The 17,741-nt window shown below is 36.6% G+C and overlaps 1 protein-coding gene across 1 annotated transcript in view; it reads right to left on the reverse strand.

The window, feature by feature from the left end:
* Nucleotides 1-17,741, reverse strand: part of DZIP1 (DAZ interacting zinc finger protein 1) — a 38,507-nt gene that overhangs the window by 10,705 nt on the left and 10,061 nt on the right. Inside the window, exons 6-12 of the mRNA XM_041478291.1 lie at nucleotides 17,429-17,553; nucleotides 15,142-15,303; nucleotides 14,318-14,455; nucleotides 13,246-13,308; nucleotides 11,857-11,997; nucleotides 9,529-9,577; nucleotides 8,173-8,232 (exon numbers count right to left, since the gene is read on the reverse strand). Coding sequence (XP_041334225.1) covers nucleotides 8,173-8,232; nucleotides 9,529-9,577; nucleotides 11,857-11,997; nucleotides 13,246-13,308; nucleotides 14,318-14,455; nucleotides 15,142-15,303; nucleotides 17,429-17,553 — 738 coding nt within the window. The remainder of the gene's footprint in view (nucleotides 1-8,172; nucleotides 8,233-9,528; nucleotides 9,578-11,856; nucleotides 11,998-13,245; nucleotides 13,309-14,317; nucleotides 14,456-15,141; nucleotides 15,304-17,428; nucleotides 17,554-17,741) is intronic.

The following is a 17,741-nucleotide window of genomic DNA, read 5'->3' on the forward strand; positions in this document are numbered from 1 at the left end:
CTTATGTCAATAAAAAACTCTTATGCAATCAATAAAGAATCATCTAGACAGATTCTTCCATCTAAAATGAAGACTGACATTTAAGTTAGGCCAAAGTATTATTGGGTCATACAGGAAAGTAAAGAAGCAAAACACACCCATTTAGAACCTGTCTGTAAACTGTCACTGGCAAGACAAAACTTTACTGAATGCCACTTAAAGTAAATGAAGTGATAACCTGTGGAACCATGATGGCTGCTTCTGTCTGGCAGTGGTCAGCAAACCTGGCAAAGGGTATAAAACATTCCAGGAAAGCATGCTGTAAACCACACTCCCAACTCCCCTGAAGTAACAGGAAAATCTTGGGCAGGAGTTTGTCCCTTCCCAGTATGCCTTACAGGGCAGGAAAGACATCTGCCACCCAATAGACAAGGACAGGAATGAAGGCAAAATTCCATATTGTGACTTTCAAATATTATATTTTTAAACAAATGTGCCACTTTTTCTATTTGTAAACAACGACAGCTTATTAGAAAGCAGTTCCATTTACTTTTCATTTTTCTTCAAGGGAAAGACAAGCACCCTAAAGAGGAGACAAAAAGCCTCAAGATGCACAAATGACATATTAGGCAGTTTTGAGAAACTGCCTTCCCATGGGGTCCTGGAAAGAACTATAGGCAATGAAAACTGAAAGAGAGTCCATCTGCCATACTATTAGATCTGTGTTGAAGAGGACATAATCAGGCTGAATCTCACCTGGTTTTGGGAACTGTGTGGACAATTGAGTCCCTGACAGAGATGACATTAAAACTGATTTATCTGGAGAACTGAGTCCTAGAAGAGGCAAACAATTGGTCTTGAGGAAACACAGAGCTATCTGACTATCCCCATTCAGGACAAGATGGCATTATGCAGTACAAAATCCTCCCAGAAAGCCATATATGAGACATTTTAAAACAAAAGACTCCCCGGACCCTTCTGAAAATCCTATCTCTTTCCAGTGTTAATCCTTACAATAAAATAGATACATTTAAACGAATTTTTAAATTCCTAATTACTAAATACTAATAGGGGTAACAAGACTATCCAGCATTATCCAAATTAATGACAATATTAATTCTTGCTAATTAACTCAAGCCAAATCCTCTTTGCCAGAGCAATTATTTAAGGAACTGTTTTCTTATTCATCCCCAAATACTAGATTTAACTTTTGAGACAAGGGACCTTACAACTGGTCCACTGTCTCAGCTCCCACATAATCCTAGAAAATTATGTTCTGAGCCAAGAATTTTCACACTCTCCCTCTACAAATGACTGTCATCAAAACCAAAAAAATCTTGGTCTATCTTTTCAGACTGCATTCTTTCTTTTTCTCTTCTGCACTTCAGGCGATGCCTTCAGGCACAGCAGAAGAAACAAAGACAATCCATCAAGAGAGAAGACGGCAAGCAAGAGAAACAGCAGAAGGAACGGCAAAAATGCAAACAGTCTTTATTTCAGATTGTTCAGTCACTGCATTTTCCCTGGGGAAACCTCCCAACACACAGACGTATTCAAACAATGATTTTGTTTTCAAAACAAAATCATTCCTTTGAAATTTAAACTCACTGGCTGTAGGATTCAAGATTGATTTTGATTTTCACACACAGAAAAGATTTTTATTTGGTGTTTCACCTAAGGTGCTATTAGCCGCCCTCAGGAGAAGAACACCATGCAGGATGAACCAGCGCTTTCTGTTCTGTCATTGTAAATGTGGCCTTCTCCAAGGTCTCCTCAGAAGAGGCACAACAGCTGCCAATGCTGGGCTATGCAACTTTATTCTGAATTGCACAGCCCTGGCTGGAGCTGTGGCTCCTTATGGGTAGGTGCAAGTCAGATTACTTGTCAAAGTATCTGTGATGCATTCATGAAAGCTGGCGGCTCCAACCTCCACCATCAACTTCCTTCCACCTGAACTCTTTATCCTCTTATGCAGAGTTTAAAAAGGGAGTGAGCTCATATTGCAATAGTGTCAGCACCAAAAATTTCCTAGTCAGGGGCTTTTCCCCATCATTTTTGCTCTGCTTAGTTCAAATCCCTTTAGACATATGGAATGTGACTGCTTTAAAGAAATTAGCCAGATTTTGATAAAAACATTGAACTTGGATAAGGAAATCATAATATTTATAAGCAAAAGCAAACAAGAGACTGACACAAGTAACATTCCCACCCAAATCACACAAATATAATGAAATACAATGAAAAATACTGCAGGTATCAAGTAATACTTTTTGTTTTCAAGAAACACATGCCAGCATATTTTGAGCTGAATTAATCATTACCTTTTTCCTCTTCTGAAAGCTCCTCTATGGGCTCCAGCATATGCACCAAGGGTGCCTGCTCTAACAATGAGGAAGAACAGGAACACCAGACAAAAAGGACAGAAAAAGGTCAAGGTCCAGAGAGGGAAAGTCAGAAAAAAACCCACCACACTGATATCAACTTTCTTGATTGCTGACAACCTGCTTAACCATCACAAACCCACTGCAAGATGACTCTTCACTGCCTTGGGGGTACATTTTTGTAGAGGAGACCCTAATACACTAGTCACTTCAGGAGTGATTCTGCTGTCCAAACACAGGTGTATGGTGTCATCCCAGATACATCAGAGTTTTAAGCCATCTGTGCAAGGTTGACTGATACACCACACAACTTCTGGAATGGCACCAGGTAGGCCAGGTAAGTAGTTTTAGACATCTACAATGACAGGGTCACCCAGGATTACATAAATCAATATTGAAGTTCATTTCTTCTAAGAAGAAAATTTTTAAGATGCATTTAAAAATGTTGTTTATGTCCAATTTTATACTAAAAGTTTAAAAAATACAAGTGAAATGGACAAAGTAAACCTCAAAAATATATGGAAAAATATATGAACTCAGTATTCCAGAGAATTATTGAGTTATTAAGTACTGAGTCCATATGTGCAAGACAGAGATTTAACATATGTGTATATATATATATATATACACACATATATATATATATATAATTCCCAATAAACTAATTTTAAAAATCTTCAATCACTCCAGTTGAGTAAGATTCTGTATTATCATGTGTTTTAAAGAATTATTGAAATGTCTGTGCTGCAAACAGCTTCCTAAACACACTGAATTTATCATTCTATAGGCTGTCAGGTACAACTTGCTTCACAAAAAATAAAGTCAGACTACAGTTTATTTACAACTTTATAAACTTTTAAGACACGCTTGAAAATTATTATATGTAGACCAATTCAGGTTTTTAAAATGTTAATATTCACCTTCTACTAATTGCTATCAATAAAAACTAGAGCTTGAGTGTCTTGTAGGGTTTACAATAAAAACAGGTATGCAAACGGTACTTTCAGCATTCAACTACAGGCATTATAAGAGAAAACAATTTATTGGTCAATATTTTGGGCCTACGTGCATTTTCCCATCCTTCACAAAAAAACCTCTTGCGCTATAAATGGTTGTTATGCTCTATGGGTAGAAGGGGAGGAGTGATGCTGCATGAAGATGTTCTTTGGCATTTCTTGTACACCAGGTACAAACATGGATGCCCTGTGACAGGTAATCTCAGTGAAATGAGCATTTGGGGCTAAGTGTCACTGCCACATCTCCAGTATTCCCCAAGTAAAGCTGATTTAATCTGATGGCATAAATGCTTGGGTTGGGAGCTGGTCTCTCCATGCTTTCCATGCCTGTGGTGATAGTATTCAGCTTCTCACCTTCTTTTCCAAGCCAATTATGAGACTTTAAGTTTTGCTCCCACAGAACTTGCACTAAATAAGAAGTTTTAAAAAAATGCTTCTTGTACCATCACAAGTCATTAACAAGATGTAAATACCAAGATATCTTAGGAGAACATTTAAAAGCAAAACTCTGAGAGACAAATGGGCTTCTGATCTTTCAGTCTCTAAGGCTCTAAAATTTACCAGTTGCCAGAGCATTCCTGGGCACTGGAACATGATCCTCCACACTACTGCTCCTGGCACACTGCTGCCCTTCACCAACTAAGATCCTCCAAAACAGTGTTCAGACAGTTTGGAATCATTCCCAAAAGCCTGAAATGTGTCTATTTAGAAGGACAGAGCCTGAAGCACAGATGAAATGTTCTAGGAAGATTTAATTAAGCTGCATGGGCACTGAGGCCTCTGAGTTTCTTGGCTGGACTTACCAATCAGTAAGGCAGTTGCTGTGTATTTGGATTTAATCTACGCTTGTTTTACCTGTACTTTACTCAAATGCTCTCTGCTTAAAGGGGCTGACTCAAGCCCTTGCCAAGTGACTTAATGTAACACGAAAATCCCAGTTCCCCAGAACTCAGACCTGAAAATGGTCTGCTGATCAGGCATAAAGGTGTATGCTTCTCTTCCTCAGCGTACCAGAAACAGAGGAAATGGAAAAACGGGAATTACTAAGAACAGTTGCAAGAACAGACCCAAAATGCATTACTGTTATGTGTAATACTGTTCACTGCATGGTAACAGAAGAGATAAGTGCTGAGGCAGGAGGGAGTGAAACACCTGAAAACACCAACTGCCCTTACGTAAACAAGCCTTTTCTTTCTCTTCACTGTACACATATTCTAAGAGTTATCTATTAAACATCACAATGGAATCATATTTAAGTAAAACCATTACTCTGGTTTATAGACAGGTGTCTATAAACTCCCCCTTAAGGAGTCCTCTCCTTATGTTTACCAGAGATGGGCTTCTTCTGGCCATCTGATCATCAAATATTAATTCTAGCCATCATTAAGGCCAGCAGAGGTGTGTCTATCATCCCATATCTTCCAGAGTATCTCTTCTGCCAGCTAGTTTGTGTGGAGACACAGATGAGATGTATCAAAAGTACAGGTTACCTTAATTTCTTAGTGGATAATTATACTGCTGAAAAATTATGTGCTCAGCATACTTTAAGAAACAATTAAATACCTGTTTTAAAGAGTATTTGAAGACAATTTATACACAGGTAGAACAGGAAAATATATTTAACATAATGAAGGATGCAGGCTGTGTATGTTTCATGCATATCATATATTATTTGTCTGTTCTTATCTACAAGTTAAAAATATTTTGGCAGTACTATTGGAAAAGTAGTCTTCTGACCAACATTTAAAGAAGAAATCCCATCTATTTATGTTGAAATATGAAATGCTAAAAAACTTTTAGCCTGAACAGAAGCAATAAAATTATCTATAGTGTAGTGTCATCTACTGTAAGCACTTTGCACTTGCAATGTAACAACCTAGGAAAATATGTAAAATGTAAGTCATGGCTACCCTTATTTCATGCTCCTTTAATTTATACTCAAATTACACATACAAAGAGCTGCCAGACCTAATCAGTGATACCTGTAATTTGTTTTTCAATTCATGTACTTCATATATTTTTTCTCCTAACTGATCAACAGAAAGCCACATACTTTACATAAGCAGCAGAAATATTAATTTTAAACCAGTATTCCTAAGTGTAATTTTTTTTGAGACTTACCTGAGGCCCCTAAGTTAGAAGCCCAGTCACCTCAGACTCCTTCTACAGTCATCGAAGGGACACAGGCAACTTCAAAGAGCATTCAGATCTTAGTTCAGCTGAACCAAACTCTGAAGGCGCCCCTTTTCTCTGTTTACTGTCTAGAAAGAGTAAGTACTTAAACCAAATTTTCCATAGATGCTTCAGCTATGTCCCTAGCGATAGCAGGGCCTTGGTGTCCACACCATGTTTGTAGACTGAGACACAGGCTTTTGTGAACAATCTAATTGGTAGCTTTGCTTTTTAACTAGTCTTCAATTCCACTTAGTATTATTGACCTAACAAAGACTAAATATTGAACAAGTTTCTAGAGTAATATAGAAACCAAAGCCTAATTTTAAAACATCATTTTAAAAAATAAATTGTAATTAATCTGTTGCCTTTTTGTGAGACTGAAGTAATCTCTAAAAGTAAGACCTAAGTTATATCTGCTCAAAACCCTACAGGTAGCTCAGAAATGGATAGAAGAATGTTCTGCCAGGATGGCATTCAAGGAGCTCTACTAGCTCTTACAAGAAGTCAGGAATATTAACACATAAACACCAGACTAACATAGTCATTCTCCTACTTTCCACCTAGGATAACTCACACTTGCAACTTGGGTATCTTTTCATAACACAGATTTAAGATGTGCAGAATGAATACTAGGATGCAAAAGCATCTGAGTGGCTTTAAAAAGTGTACTTAAGTTCACATCAGAGAGCCTTTTCTAGAATTAATTTTTTTAAAAATGAAGATATTTTATATGCAGGCAGTTATAAGATGATCTGTGCTAAATAAATTTGTCTACAGAAGTTACCAGGAAGTGCTTTCCTTTTCATAAAGGCATGAGATGCAGCCATGATGTCTTAATTCAGTAAGTCAATCCCTTGAGGAGTCCTGAAAACTTCGGGAAAGACACCATAACTTCTGCTAACCTCCAGAAAATTAGGTAAGGCAAGTTTAAAAAACAATCCAGAAGGGAAGAAAGGGGACAGACAGAGAGACCTGCAGAGATAAATAAAATAGTAATCAGCAATCTGAAGGGAACACCTTCTTTGAGGTTTCATAATAAACTGATGGTGAATCTTTTGTGTATCAATGGCAGGAATAGCCTTTTCTATCTTGAGAAGTTTCACAAGATGTCACAAACTTCATATTTGAAGCAGCAAGAAATTATGAAAGTTCTGAATGAGCTGATTTGAATTGTCAGAGTACAAAAAATACTAATGTTCACAGGACTGTTTCTCAGGAGCTGTGCTCAGTACAAATGAAAGCAAATGCACAAAGGAACTAATCCTTGACAAACTTAGTGGGTAAGTCCTTAGCAGCAATAATCTTCATAAAACTTGAATCTTAAATTCAGGGCAATTGCTAAACTACATGCTGTGAGACTTCTTAGTCAGAACCAGAACACTGTTTTGGTGTAATGAGGCTGGCTTAAATAAAAAAGAATTAATTGTTCAAAATGCTATTCCTAATTCTCTATACTTCATATGCTATTATTTTTGTCTACACAATATTCATCCATATAGTTTAACTTAGAAAGCTACCAGCAATGAACTACCAAACCTTGCATAGTTTAGAAAGAAATCTCTGTATTATTCAAATAATGTTGCCATAGAATAATTAGCAATAATACAATCAGTTTTCCTTTTTCAACTAATTCTTGTCATAACACACAGTTGAAAATGAGCACTACATGAGTTTTTCATTCCCCATCAAGTTAGTTTAAAGCTTGATGCATAATGCCCTTTCTCCACAGAGGCATTTTCAGAACTTTTTGTATTTGATGAAAAAGAAAAATGATCTACATTTTTCACAGACAAATTCCACTTAAGTCTCCCTGTGACAGGCTTAAAAACTAAGAGAAATAATTAGAAAAAAAAACCATTATTTAACTATCATTCAAATCAATAAATGTTAAAAATTTTAAACATTTTGCCTGCTTGTTTTTCATTACTTAAAAGGAAAATAAAGAATTAGCTGATCACAGAACATTGGTATAGTAAGTCTCCATTAATTTGCATACTGATTAAAAAAACAAAACTATTTTCACAAAGTACAAAACAATGTAAACATAGCTCCCTTCCCCCCCTCCACTTCTAAACGATACCACAGAACCACAAGTTAAAATACCTAAATAATGATCTATATATAACCACAGGTATACTCTGGAAGAACTAGGACAGGATAACTGTCTATTTTGATTGTTACTTCTGTATTTTTACTCCTTGCCATTTGAAATCACATGGAAAATACAGTATTTCAAGACTTCCAAACAAACATCTCCACATGTTTCCCTATACAAATTCCAGCAGATGCATGTACCTATCCAGAATATGCATATAATGTACCTATCCAGTATAAGCATATTTTCCATTAGAAAACACAAATTTGTTCCTCAATAAATTTCATCTGAGTCAATAATATAACTATTCTAGGAAATATTCTCAGATTATTTAAATTTGTTTTTCATTTATTTTTTTCAGTAGTGCATCCTTATAATTATTTCATATAAGTTCTCAACCCTGACATAGAAATTATGTTCCTTCTATATAACTACTCTTATACCTATGATTTGACAAGCAACATATCTGAAAAGAGCAAGGGTTAGATTTGAAAGTATTGGATCTGGACCTATCAAAAAAACTTACCAGGTGGGGGAACTGATGGACTTGGTTTAGGTTCTTGAAGACGCTCTACAGGAATGTTCACTAAAATAACATAATAAGAAAAAAATTAGTAAAGTTGTACTACTGTAAACAGTAGCAAACAAATAGAGATTCTTAAATATATCAATATTTAATCATATTTATAAATCAGTTATTTTTTTACATTAATGGGCATAAAATAAACAAGATATTTACAAAGTAAAAACCGTTCCTTCACAACATAAAAGTACATCTCTATGTATGCTTAACATTTTTAACACTTCTAGAATCAGGAAAAGAGACGACTACCTAAATCATCACTGGACTAGAATGTGATCATTTTTTTTGGTCATGAGCACATGCTGCCTTTGTGTCATAGAGAAGAAGTCTTGGCCCAAAGCTACTTAGTCAAGACCAGCCTGACCAGGGTTTGTATTCCCCAGAGAGGATCTGCAGCATCCACAAGTGACATCACTGAGTACAAACACTCATACATCTATGGATCATGTATAGGGTGTAGCCTTGGAGTGAATTAGCACTTCAATCCTACATTCCTCAGATCAGCTTGGGGCTAGGAGCTAATCTGCCTGTGTGCCATGGACATTTACTTGTCTGTGCTTGAGTGTGAATGAATCTGTCCAGCTGCAGCAGAAAAGCCACATGGCCATGCTCTTACTACGCCTTCCTCAATCTAAACCTACTCCCTGCTCTTTGACTCAGTTCAAGCCAGTGTCTTGTTAATACAGCAAAATGGTTTCCAAACTGGGATCAGAATTAATTAATCAGTCATCACCTATTGCAACAAACTTACTTCAAGTCACTGCAACTCAGCATTAACCATATGGGTGTTTGTAGTTCAGGACAATATCCTGAAACACTATTATCAGATTTAGCTATTTGTAATAGACTTCAGATGTTGAAGTATTGCACAGACAAAAATATAAGAGTTCTTTGAACGTCTGTGTCTTAACTGACAAATTAATAGTTTTGTCTATTCTTTCAGTATTTGCCCTTTTGTGAGCTCTGCAGCCTAAGGATAGTCAAGCATGAAAAAAATCAATTAAAATTGTACTTCATAAAGTAAATCTGGAAGTTTTTTACATAATACAAAATAGAGTTGTTCTATTTCACATGTCTACTCAAGAAATCAACTTTGTACATTAGAAGTCCTTACAGCTACAAAGCATGATCTTTGTAAATCATGGCATAGAAACAGGTAGGTACACTATGAAAAACAAATACATTTCCAGTACTAATTTTTATTCAGTATTTTGTTAGTCAAGTTGATGTCTATATTTGTTTCAGTCAGGCTGCAGAAATCAGAAACTAAGTCTGTTTTTTCTTACAGTTTGTACTCACCATCACATGTTTTAACACTTGGAGCTGGTTTCACGGACAATTCTTTTATCTAAAGGAGAAAAGAATAGATATAAATGTAAATGATCAATATTGAATGTGATATGTGAATATGTGAATGAACATTTAGCATGAAATACCTAGTTTCAGTACTATTCCATAAGAGAAATTATTGGTTATGGTTTGGGGAGAAAAATACTACTTCTGTGCCCAATATATATTTTGTTCATGCTTAATGAATGTTTTTGTGTTGTCTTAATGTGCACTCATGCTTTGTACATCCTGTTATTGCAAGTTATAAAGTCAAATGAGAGCAGACTTAGGGGCCACTTCAGCACTTAATAGTTTCAATACTTTCCTCTTCAGCAATTCATACATTTTGCAAGCCTGGTTTCCACTACAGGGCAACACTGGAGTGTTTAATTACACATTGATTTTAAATGCATGAACAGATCTCCTCTCTGCTTTACAGGTTTATCTATTTGACACCCCAGGACAAGCACTGAACTAAAAGAGTAATGGAAACACGCTGTCTGTAACATGATCTAAAGAAAACAGGAAACTTGTGAATCCTATATCACTAAAACAATGTTCTGCACTCCAGTTCCCCAAAGAGAAGAACACGATTCATTCAAACACATAGCCACTGTCAGATGGAGCTGGCACAAGATACTGGACCCTGATCCTCTTTTATTTATCAGTTTGGTTATAGCCAGTAGTGCCTCTATGCACTGTCCATTAAATTTGGATTCTGTGAAAGTGTTAGCTATTTCTCAAGCCCTTCTATTTTCCAGGGACTGAGAATGTAGATCTGCACAACTGTATTTCACAAACACCAAACCTGGACTCCTCTGAACCTATTATACATCTGTGGTCATACTGCTATCTTTCCAAAGGTCACTTTATTGAAGGAAATTCATCTATGATTGTCCTCCATTTCTCCAGCTATAAGATTTGTGAAGGTGGAGATGTAAAAGCTATTATTTGTCTTTCCATTCTTTAAGCATTCAAGTATAGGTTTAACATTAATCTCAAGCAAAATGTGTAAAATCAGATTTACAAAGAATGCACCATCTAATAGAGGAATAGGCCACGTAATCATGCCGTAGTCTAAACTCCAGACTACCCAGATCTTCCCCCACCAACCACCTCTAAAAATCCATAGTTATGTCTCAACAAAATTTTATTTTAGGCAAAACCAATTCATTTCCAAACATAGAATCATAGACTATCTCACGCTGGATGGGACCTACAAGGATCAAGTCCAATTCCCTCATTGGACTACCTAAAACTTAAACCTAAGTTTAAGTTGTCCAGACGCTCCAAAAGCTCTGACAGGCTTAGTGCCACGATCACGTCCCTGGGGAGTCTGTTCCAGTGACCAACCACCCTGGTGAAGAACCCTTTCTTAATGTCCAAGCTGAACCTCCCCAGCTTCATTCCATTTCCTTGTGTCCTATCACTGATCACCAGAGAGATCAGAACCTCCTCCTCCACTGCCTCTGTTGAGGCTGTGATGAGATCACCTCTCAGCCTTCTCTTCTCCAAGGTGAACAAGCCAAGTAACAACAGCTGCTCCTCCTAAAATGCCCTCAAGACCTTTGATCATCTTGCTTGCTCTCCTCTGGATGTGCTGAAATAGTCTGGTGCCCTTCTTATACAGAAGCACCCGAAACTGCACACAGGACTTGAGGTGAAGCAGCACCAGCACAGAGCAGAGCAGAACAATCTCCTCCCCTCAATCAGCTGAAGATGCTGTGCCTGATGCACCCCAGGACATGGCTGGCCCTTGTGGCTGCCAGGGCACTGCTGACTCACATTCAACTTGACATCATCTCAAACCCCCAGATCTCTTTCTGCAGGACTTCTCTCCAGCCTCTTGTTCCCATACGTGGGTATAACCAGGGTTATCCCATCTCAGGTGGAGAATCTGGCACTTGGTCTTGTTACATTTCACGTGGTAATATTTTAAATAATTATTCTCACAGTAATGAATATGATACTTTATTTTTAGTGTGAGAAGTAATGTGTTTTCAGATTTCAAATCCAAGATCCGGTTAGGATTAAATCCTTTTCATCATCAAAGATTTTTGGTTTACTAAGCCTTTCTTTATCAAAGTGTTTTAATTCCTGGTACATTCCTGTGTCTCTTTTCCAGATCTATTCTTATTTATCAACATAATTTCCAAAGTGTAACCAAAACACTCCAGCAATACTACTACAAACTGCGAATACTGAATATGCAGTCAGAGAAATATCAAAACCCAAATGCTAGTATTGTGTTCCTCTGTGTCCTGTGCTTTCTGAAACAGAGCGTTTCCCAAAACAGACCTGCTTCTTCTGACTAATAATCAGATCGTTCTGCTCCTGAAGCCTCTTCTCCAATTCTTCTATCCTCTTCCTGTAAAAGATGTTATTTCTGTTCAGGTCTTCCCTCGCTGATGTTTTGGTGTTCTCAACCTCTGACCGTAGCTAGAAAGCGATCAGAAGAAAAGTAACATCATAAATATATTAACACTATACAAAATATTTTCATGCTATAAAGTCTAAACAAGCAAGTGTCATGCTTAGATATTTTAACATTTTTTTTCTCAGCAAAAACCTGATGTCTTCTGTGACTGCACTAGGACTTGTACATATCATAGAACAGTTATCTGGATCACTTTTGAATTACACAAGGAAGACTACCTAAATCTCAATATAAAGAAGAGGACATACAAACACATTGCTGAGATTGCCTAAAAATAAGATTGCAGGAAAAAGTGTATAGATCTATAAAAATGTTTTAATTATAAATAGTGTCCAGCAACAATACTTTAAGGATGTGATTTATTAATTTGTATAATAAACCTAGTATATTACCTCCAAATGTGGAAGAAAGGGAACATTATTTAGATACACCATCCCAAAAGTAATACTTACATTACTTCTCCCTTATTCTATTCTTGCACTGTATGTGGGTGTATCTTTAACTACATCCTTTTTGGGGACTGTTCCATGGTTCATCCCCAATGTTTTCTTGCCAGAGGAGGAGAAGCATTGGTCAGACCACTATGATCTGCTCAGTTCTTACATGGTCACGCAGATGAAAAGAAAATGAAAGGAAAAGAAGCAAGAGAAACAAAGCAGCAAAGAGATTAAAAAGAAATGCAGATGTAAAAAGAAATCTGAGGAATAAGGCTTTGTATAGTAAAATATATAAACTGATGCAAAATAAAATCCCATGGTGTTTTCTCCTGGAAAAGCTGAACAGATTCTGCATTAGAAAGCTACAACAGAAAAAGCAATAGAGAAGTGATAGGAAGGAGAAAAAAAAGACTGAGACATATGCCATAGATCCATGGTAGCAGCAGGTACAGGGTGGATGAAAGCTACATGTTGGCAAGTCATATATCAACTATTCAGCCACATAAAATTGAAAATACTGTATAATACAGTGCTCACAGAACAAGCTGTAAGCTCTTCAAAAGACAGATACAGTTTCAGTTTTCTGTCAGATTCTAAAATGATAAATTCATTTTCAACCCTGGCTTTAACTGAAACACCAAGATCCTAACTTAGCAGAAACACAGAGATGATAAATACAGCTAAGAGGACCCACCCTTATAAACTCTTGATATCTGGCAGACGTACTAGAGCATATCAAGAACTACTGAAAGAGTAAATTTAAAAAAAAAAAAAAGTCTCCTTTAGGTGTAAGTGGTCTGCTGTGCCTCTTACCAGGGATGTTTCTGTCTCATGGTCACGACACTTGGCTTGCATACAAGACACCCACTTTTTTTCCTGCATAGAGGAAATCCATGTTAATTCTTGTTAGCAACACATCCAGTTTGATGTATGCAGCTTTGTTTCTTGTTAAGAGCACATGAGCATTTATTTGGTACATTTAGCTTCATTTTTCTAAATAAAGCATAAATACCAGAAAGACGACAGATTTGCTGAAATTTGAGCAACCCAGTATTTAATGCCTAGAACAGCTGATTTATACATCTGAGTGTGGTTTTCTTACCAATCACTCCAGAAACTGTATTTTCTCTCCGATTTGTATATGCAGTCACAGTGAGTGAGAAATACACAAGCATTTTGATACATCTCTGTGTATTAACAAAAAGAGTAGTAAGAGTAGGGAGTTTTCCCTCTAAAGAATGTAATTTTGAGCACTCATTAACAATGTATTTTGCATAATAATGACAACACTCCAGAATTAGCATAGGAGTTTTTTACAGTGAGGCCAATTTTCTTTGATGAAATAAAAAAAAACCCCATAAAGCAAAACTAAGTTTTGCACACCTCTGCACAGAGGTGATCAAACTTCTGTATAACACCAGCAGTAAACAAAGGCCTTCACATCCCAAAAACCATGAGAGAAAACAAAAGGCACAGGTTGGAAAATCCTGTCAGAAAGTTTCCTAATTTTCTTTTTCATTTTGGGTAATGGAATATTCCAATTGTTCTGTAAGTGGCATCATGGATGAGCAAACATAAATGTTTTATTAGAGCCTTCTGGAATTGAACTGCCACCACACTTGGCAAAGACAGATATACTTAATCTTAAAGAATAAGAGAATATCAATAAATAAGCAAGAATTACTTAATTTATAAAGGATAAAGAAAATAAATCCTTGTTTGCTGTCATACAGATAGTATTAAATAGTATTAAATCTTTAAAACCAGCTATTTTTGGCATTAAAAATAATGAAAATTTTACTCAGGGATTTCATATCCTACTCAGAGATGAAGAAAAAGAAAGCAAGTAATCTGTCAAAAGCAATACATTAAGTTACAGTGTTACCTGTTTTTCCAGAAGTTTAACCACATATGGATGATCCTGAAGATGATGAGGTTTCTCCTCTGTAAACTCATGGCTGTCTTTCAGTGTTCCTAAATTGGATTTTTGTTGCATATTGGACTTTTGTAATTCTAACAGTTGCTAATAGGAGGGAGGAGGAATACAAAATTTTCTTTAAACACAGTTATGCAGAGATTGCATCAGATACTTCTCCTATTTCATGTGAGGTCAGCATTTATCAAATTTCACGTCATCAATAATATCTACATCTAAAATAAATATTACTTTCAAAAGTACACAGGACCTAGCAGCTACAAAATATAAGCTGCTCTGGTAATGCCATGCAGATTTGATTTCTATCCCCACCATACTTTTATGATTCTCTTGCTAGTGAGCATTTCCAAAGCATGTATTAAAAACAAATTAATTCTGTCAGGACTGTAATGCAGAGGTTGGTGTCCTCCACAACACTTATGAAAATATTAACATAAGGATTCCTAACATGCAGCAGCCACAACAATATCTACTAACATATAAACAGGCATTCAAAGGCTGAGGAGTACAGGAAAAAACTGACATAACTGCTGAAGGGACCATTGATTCATACAAAGCATTTCTTTAAATAAAAAAAACCCACAACCTGAAATTATGTTAATAAAATACCTGTATAGAAAAATACAATTATATCTACCACTCAGTCATTATTTTTAAGAGTTCTGTAGGAGGAGCTTTATAATGACTATATCACATTGCAAATATGTGAAATTCACTGCCATCTATTGTAAGGGATTCAAGCTTTAAAATGTTCAAAAATTTAAATTGCGTACATTTTCTAAGGTTGAGTTTCTTGAATGTAAGTCCTTAAGCTCTTTCGTAAACATATCTTTCACTTTTTCTATTTGATCAGCAAATTTCTCTCTTTCCTCTTCTTTCCATTTATGAAATGATTGTAGAAACTCTTCTTCTTTTGATTTTTGCTGCTCGCATTCCTGAAATTAAAAAAAAAAAAAATTGTTATTATCCTCATGTTCATTCGAAATTCAAGCTCCCAAACTACATGTGGAATTAATCACTTTCAAGATTTGGAAAATCCCATGACATCAAAAAACATAACACTAGGTTGTTTTAAGAATTCTAGGGTAGCAAACTATATATTTTACTAAACAAGCTAAACAAGTATGCTTCAAAACAGTTCAGGTAGTTTATTATTTTTCACGGAAAAACACACAAACAACCTTACTCAGTCATATCAAAGATTCACTGACTTCAGTATCCTGTTCTCACAAAGGCCTTAAGTGTGTAAGTAAGAAAGGCTAATATTGGGGCAAGCAAACGTGCATGTTCTCCTTCACAGTGTCTAAATTGCCAGCTGTTTTCAGCTCAGAGGACTTCTGGAGCCTGATACAGCCCTGTGAACTTCACTAACAGCATAAACTTCAATACGTTTCTCCCCACACACTTTGCAGTCATCCCCTGTGGCTGCATCAGCTTCAGCAACTGCAACACCTTTTGCCAATGAGCTCCAAAAGCTGCATAAAGAGCCAAGCACTTTTCTTGTGTTAGTTGTTTGAATCTGGCTCCTGCTAGGTACATTTGATGGATTCTGAGCCCTGAACTGGAGAACACAGAGAATGGTTCATCACTATTCACTCTGTGTATCTCATGACTCCACAGGTATCATTGTCTCACCCTCCATCTTCATCAAGTGTTTGTCTCTTTTTCAGACTGACAACTCTCAGCATGCTATGTCATTCTAAATACTGACTGATCATCTTTGTAGCCCATCTCCACAACTTTTATAGCTCTATCCTTTTTGAGTTGAAGGGACTAGACTCACACGACATATTTAGGCCGTGGTTTGCACAGTGATCTTTCAGAATAATTGGTAATATTTGATTTTCTTTGCTAGCTGCTATTAACATTTCCCCAGGGCTATGTATCACAAGCTTAAGATCTTGCCCTTCAGTAACAGCACTCAGCTCAGAACCCATTGTTTCGTAGATGAAATTAGAACTATTTTATCCCCTTATACATTTACCCCACTTCATCCATTAGATTACTTCAACCATTCCACTACATCATGATGCATTTTTATGTAGTTCTCAAATTGTTTAAAGTCCTGCACTTCACTTCCCAGGACATACACATCTTTTAGGAAACACCTACATTTTTCCATCACAACATTCACTCTGAATTTGTTCTCTAACTATTAACATGGAATCATTGTACAACTAGAAAGAATGGGATCACCTGTATCCTTCAATCAAGGATAAGATCTTCTGCTCTTTCAATCAAAAGATAGTAACATTGTGACTCCTGAACTGACAGTGGATGTCAGTCATGGCAGACAAACTGTAACCAGTCACACCACACATTTCTATCTTCCCTGACATCCCAGAAAAACACAAGTTTTGAAAGCTTCTTGCTGTGTAACACTGCAGACTGTAGCTTCAGGACATTTCAGGAAGTTCCCTTGCATTTAGGAGTCTTAGCTAAGACAAGTGACTTCAAAAGAGGCCCCTAAGGCACCAAAAAATCTACATTGCACAGTTATGAATACTCAAAGTTCCACTTCATAAACAAACCAATGCTTCGGGGGCAGGAGAAATATGTTTTAGATGTATTTCTCAAAAGCTAGGAACAGAATGAATGAGTAAAATACCTTCCACATGTCCACATAGGGCCAAGACCCATTATTCTGACAGTGCCTGCACTCCTAAGTGAAACTTCCAGCTTTTGATTTGGTCATTCAGGACTTTTAAAAATGGAAGCTGAACACTTCCAAGAAAGGGGGAACAAAAGGACTAAAGAAAGAGATGTCTGAAGCTGAGTTCATGCAAAACAACACTCCATGTTTTACAGATCAGGGTTTCCTCTGAAAACAAGGAAGAAAATAATTGTCCATCATAGACTATCAGGGTGGATTATCCTCCAGGATAATCTGGTCCAGCCTTTCTTGACAACAGTACAAACTAGACAAGGCGGCCCAGGACTTTGGCCAGCTGAATCTTGAAAGTGTTCCACTTTGGGAAATCCAGGACTTTTGTGGGCTGAGTGAACACAGTTCAAAGTGCTAATTCTTTTGAGACATTCACATTACTTAGTAAGTTTTACCTTAGACAACCTGGCCAAATTAGCTTGTTGCTCAAACTCTAACTTGGACTTGGTGAGCTGCAACTGCTCCTTCAGTTTTTCAATCTCATCCTGCAATTTTTCTATATTTCCTTTCTTCTTCTGTTCTGTTTGAAAGAAACACAGATTTTAAGAAGGTTTGTTGCAATTTCTGGCACTGTAATACTTACTGAAAATACATTTCTAGTGTTTCAGTAACATTTTCACAAAGTAGACCATTTCCCCTCCCACTACCATGATTCACCACAGATGCTTTTAAATACATATATTCTCTGGACTGCTAACTTACCCTCAA

This window comes from Pyrgilauda ruficollis, unplaced genomic scaffold (assembly GCF_017590135.1).
Source record: "Pyrgilauda ruficollis isolate IOZ18807 unplaced genomic scaffold, ASM1759013v1 scaffold44, whole genome shotgun sequence".
Classification (NCBI taxonomy): domain Eukaryota; kingdom Metazoa; phylum Chordata; class Aves; order Passeriformes; family Passeridae; genus Pyrgilauda; species Pyrgilauda ruficollis.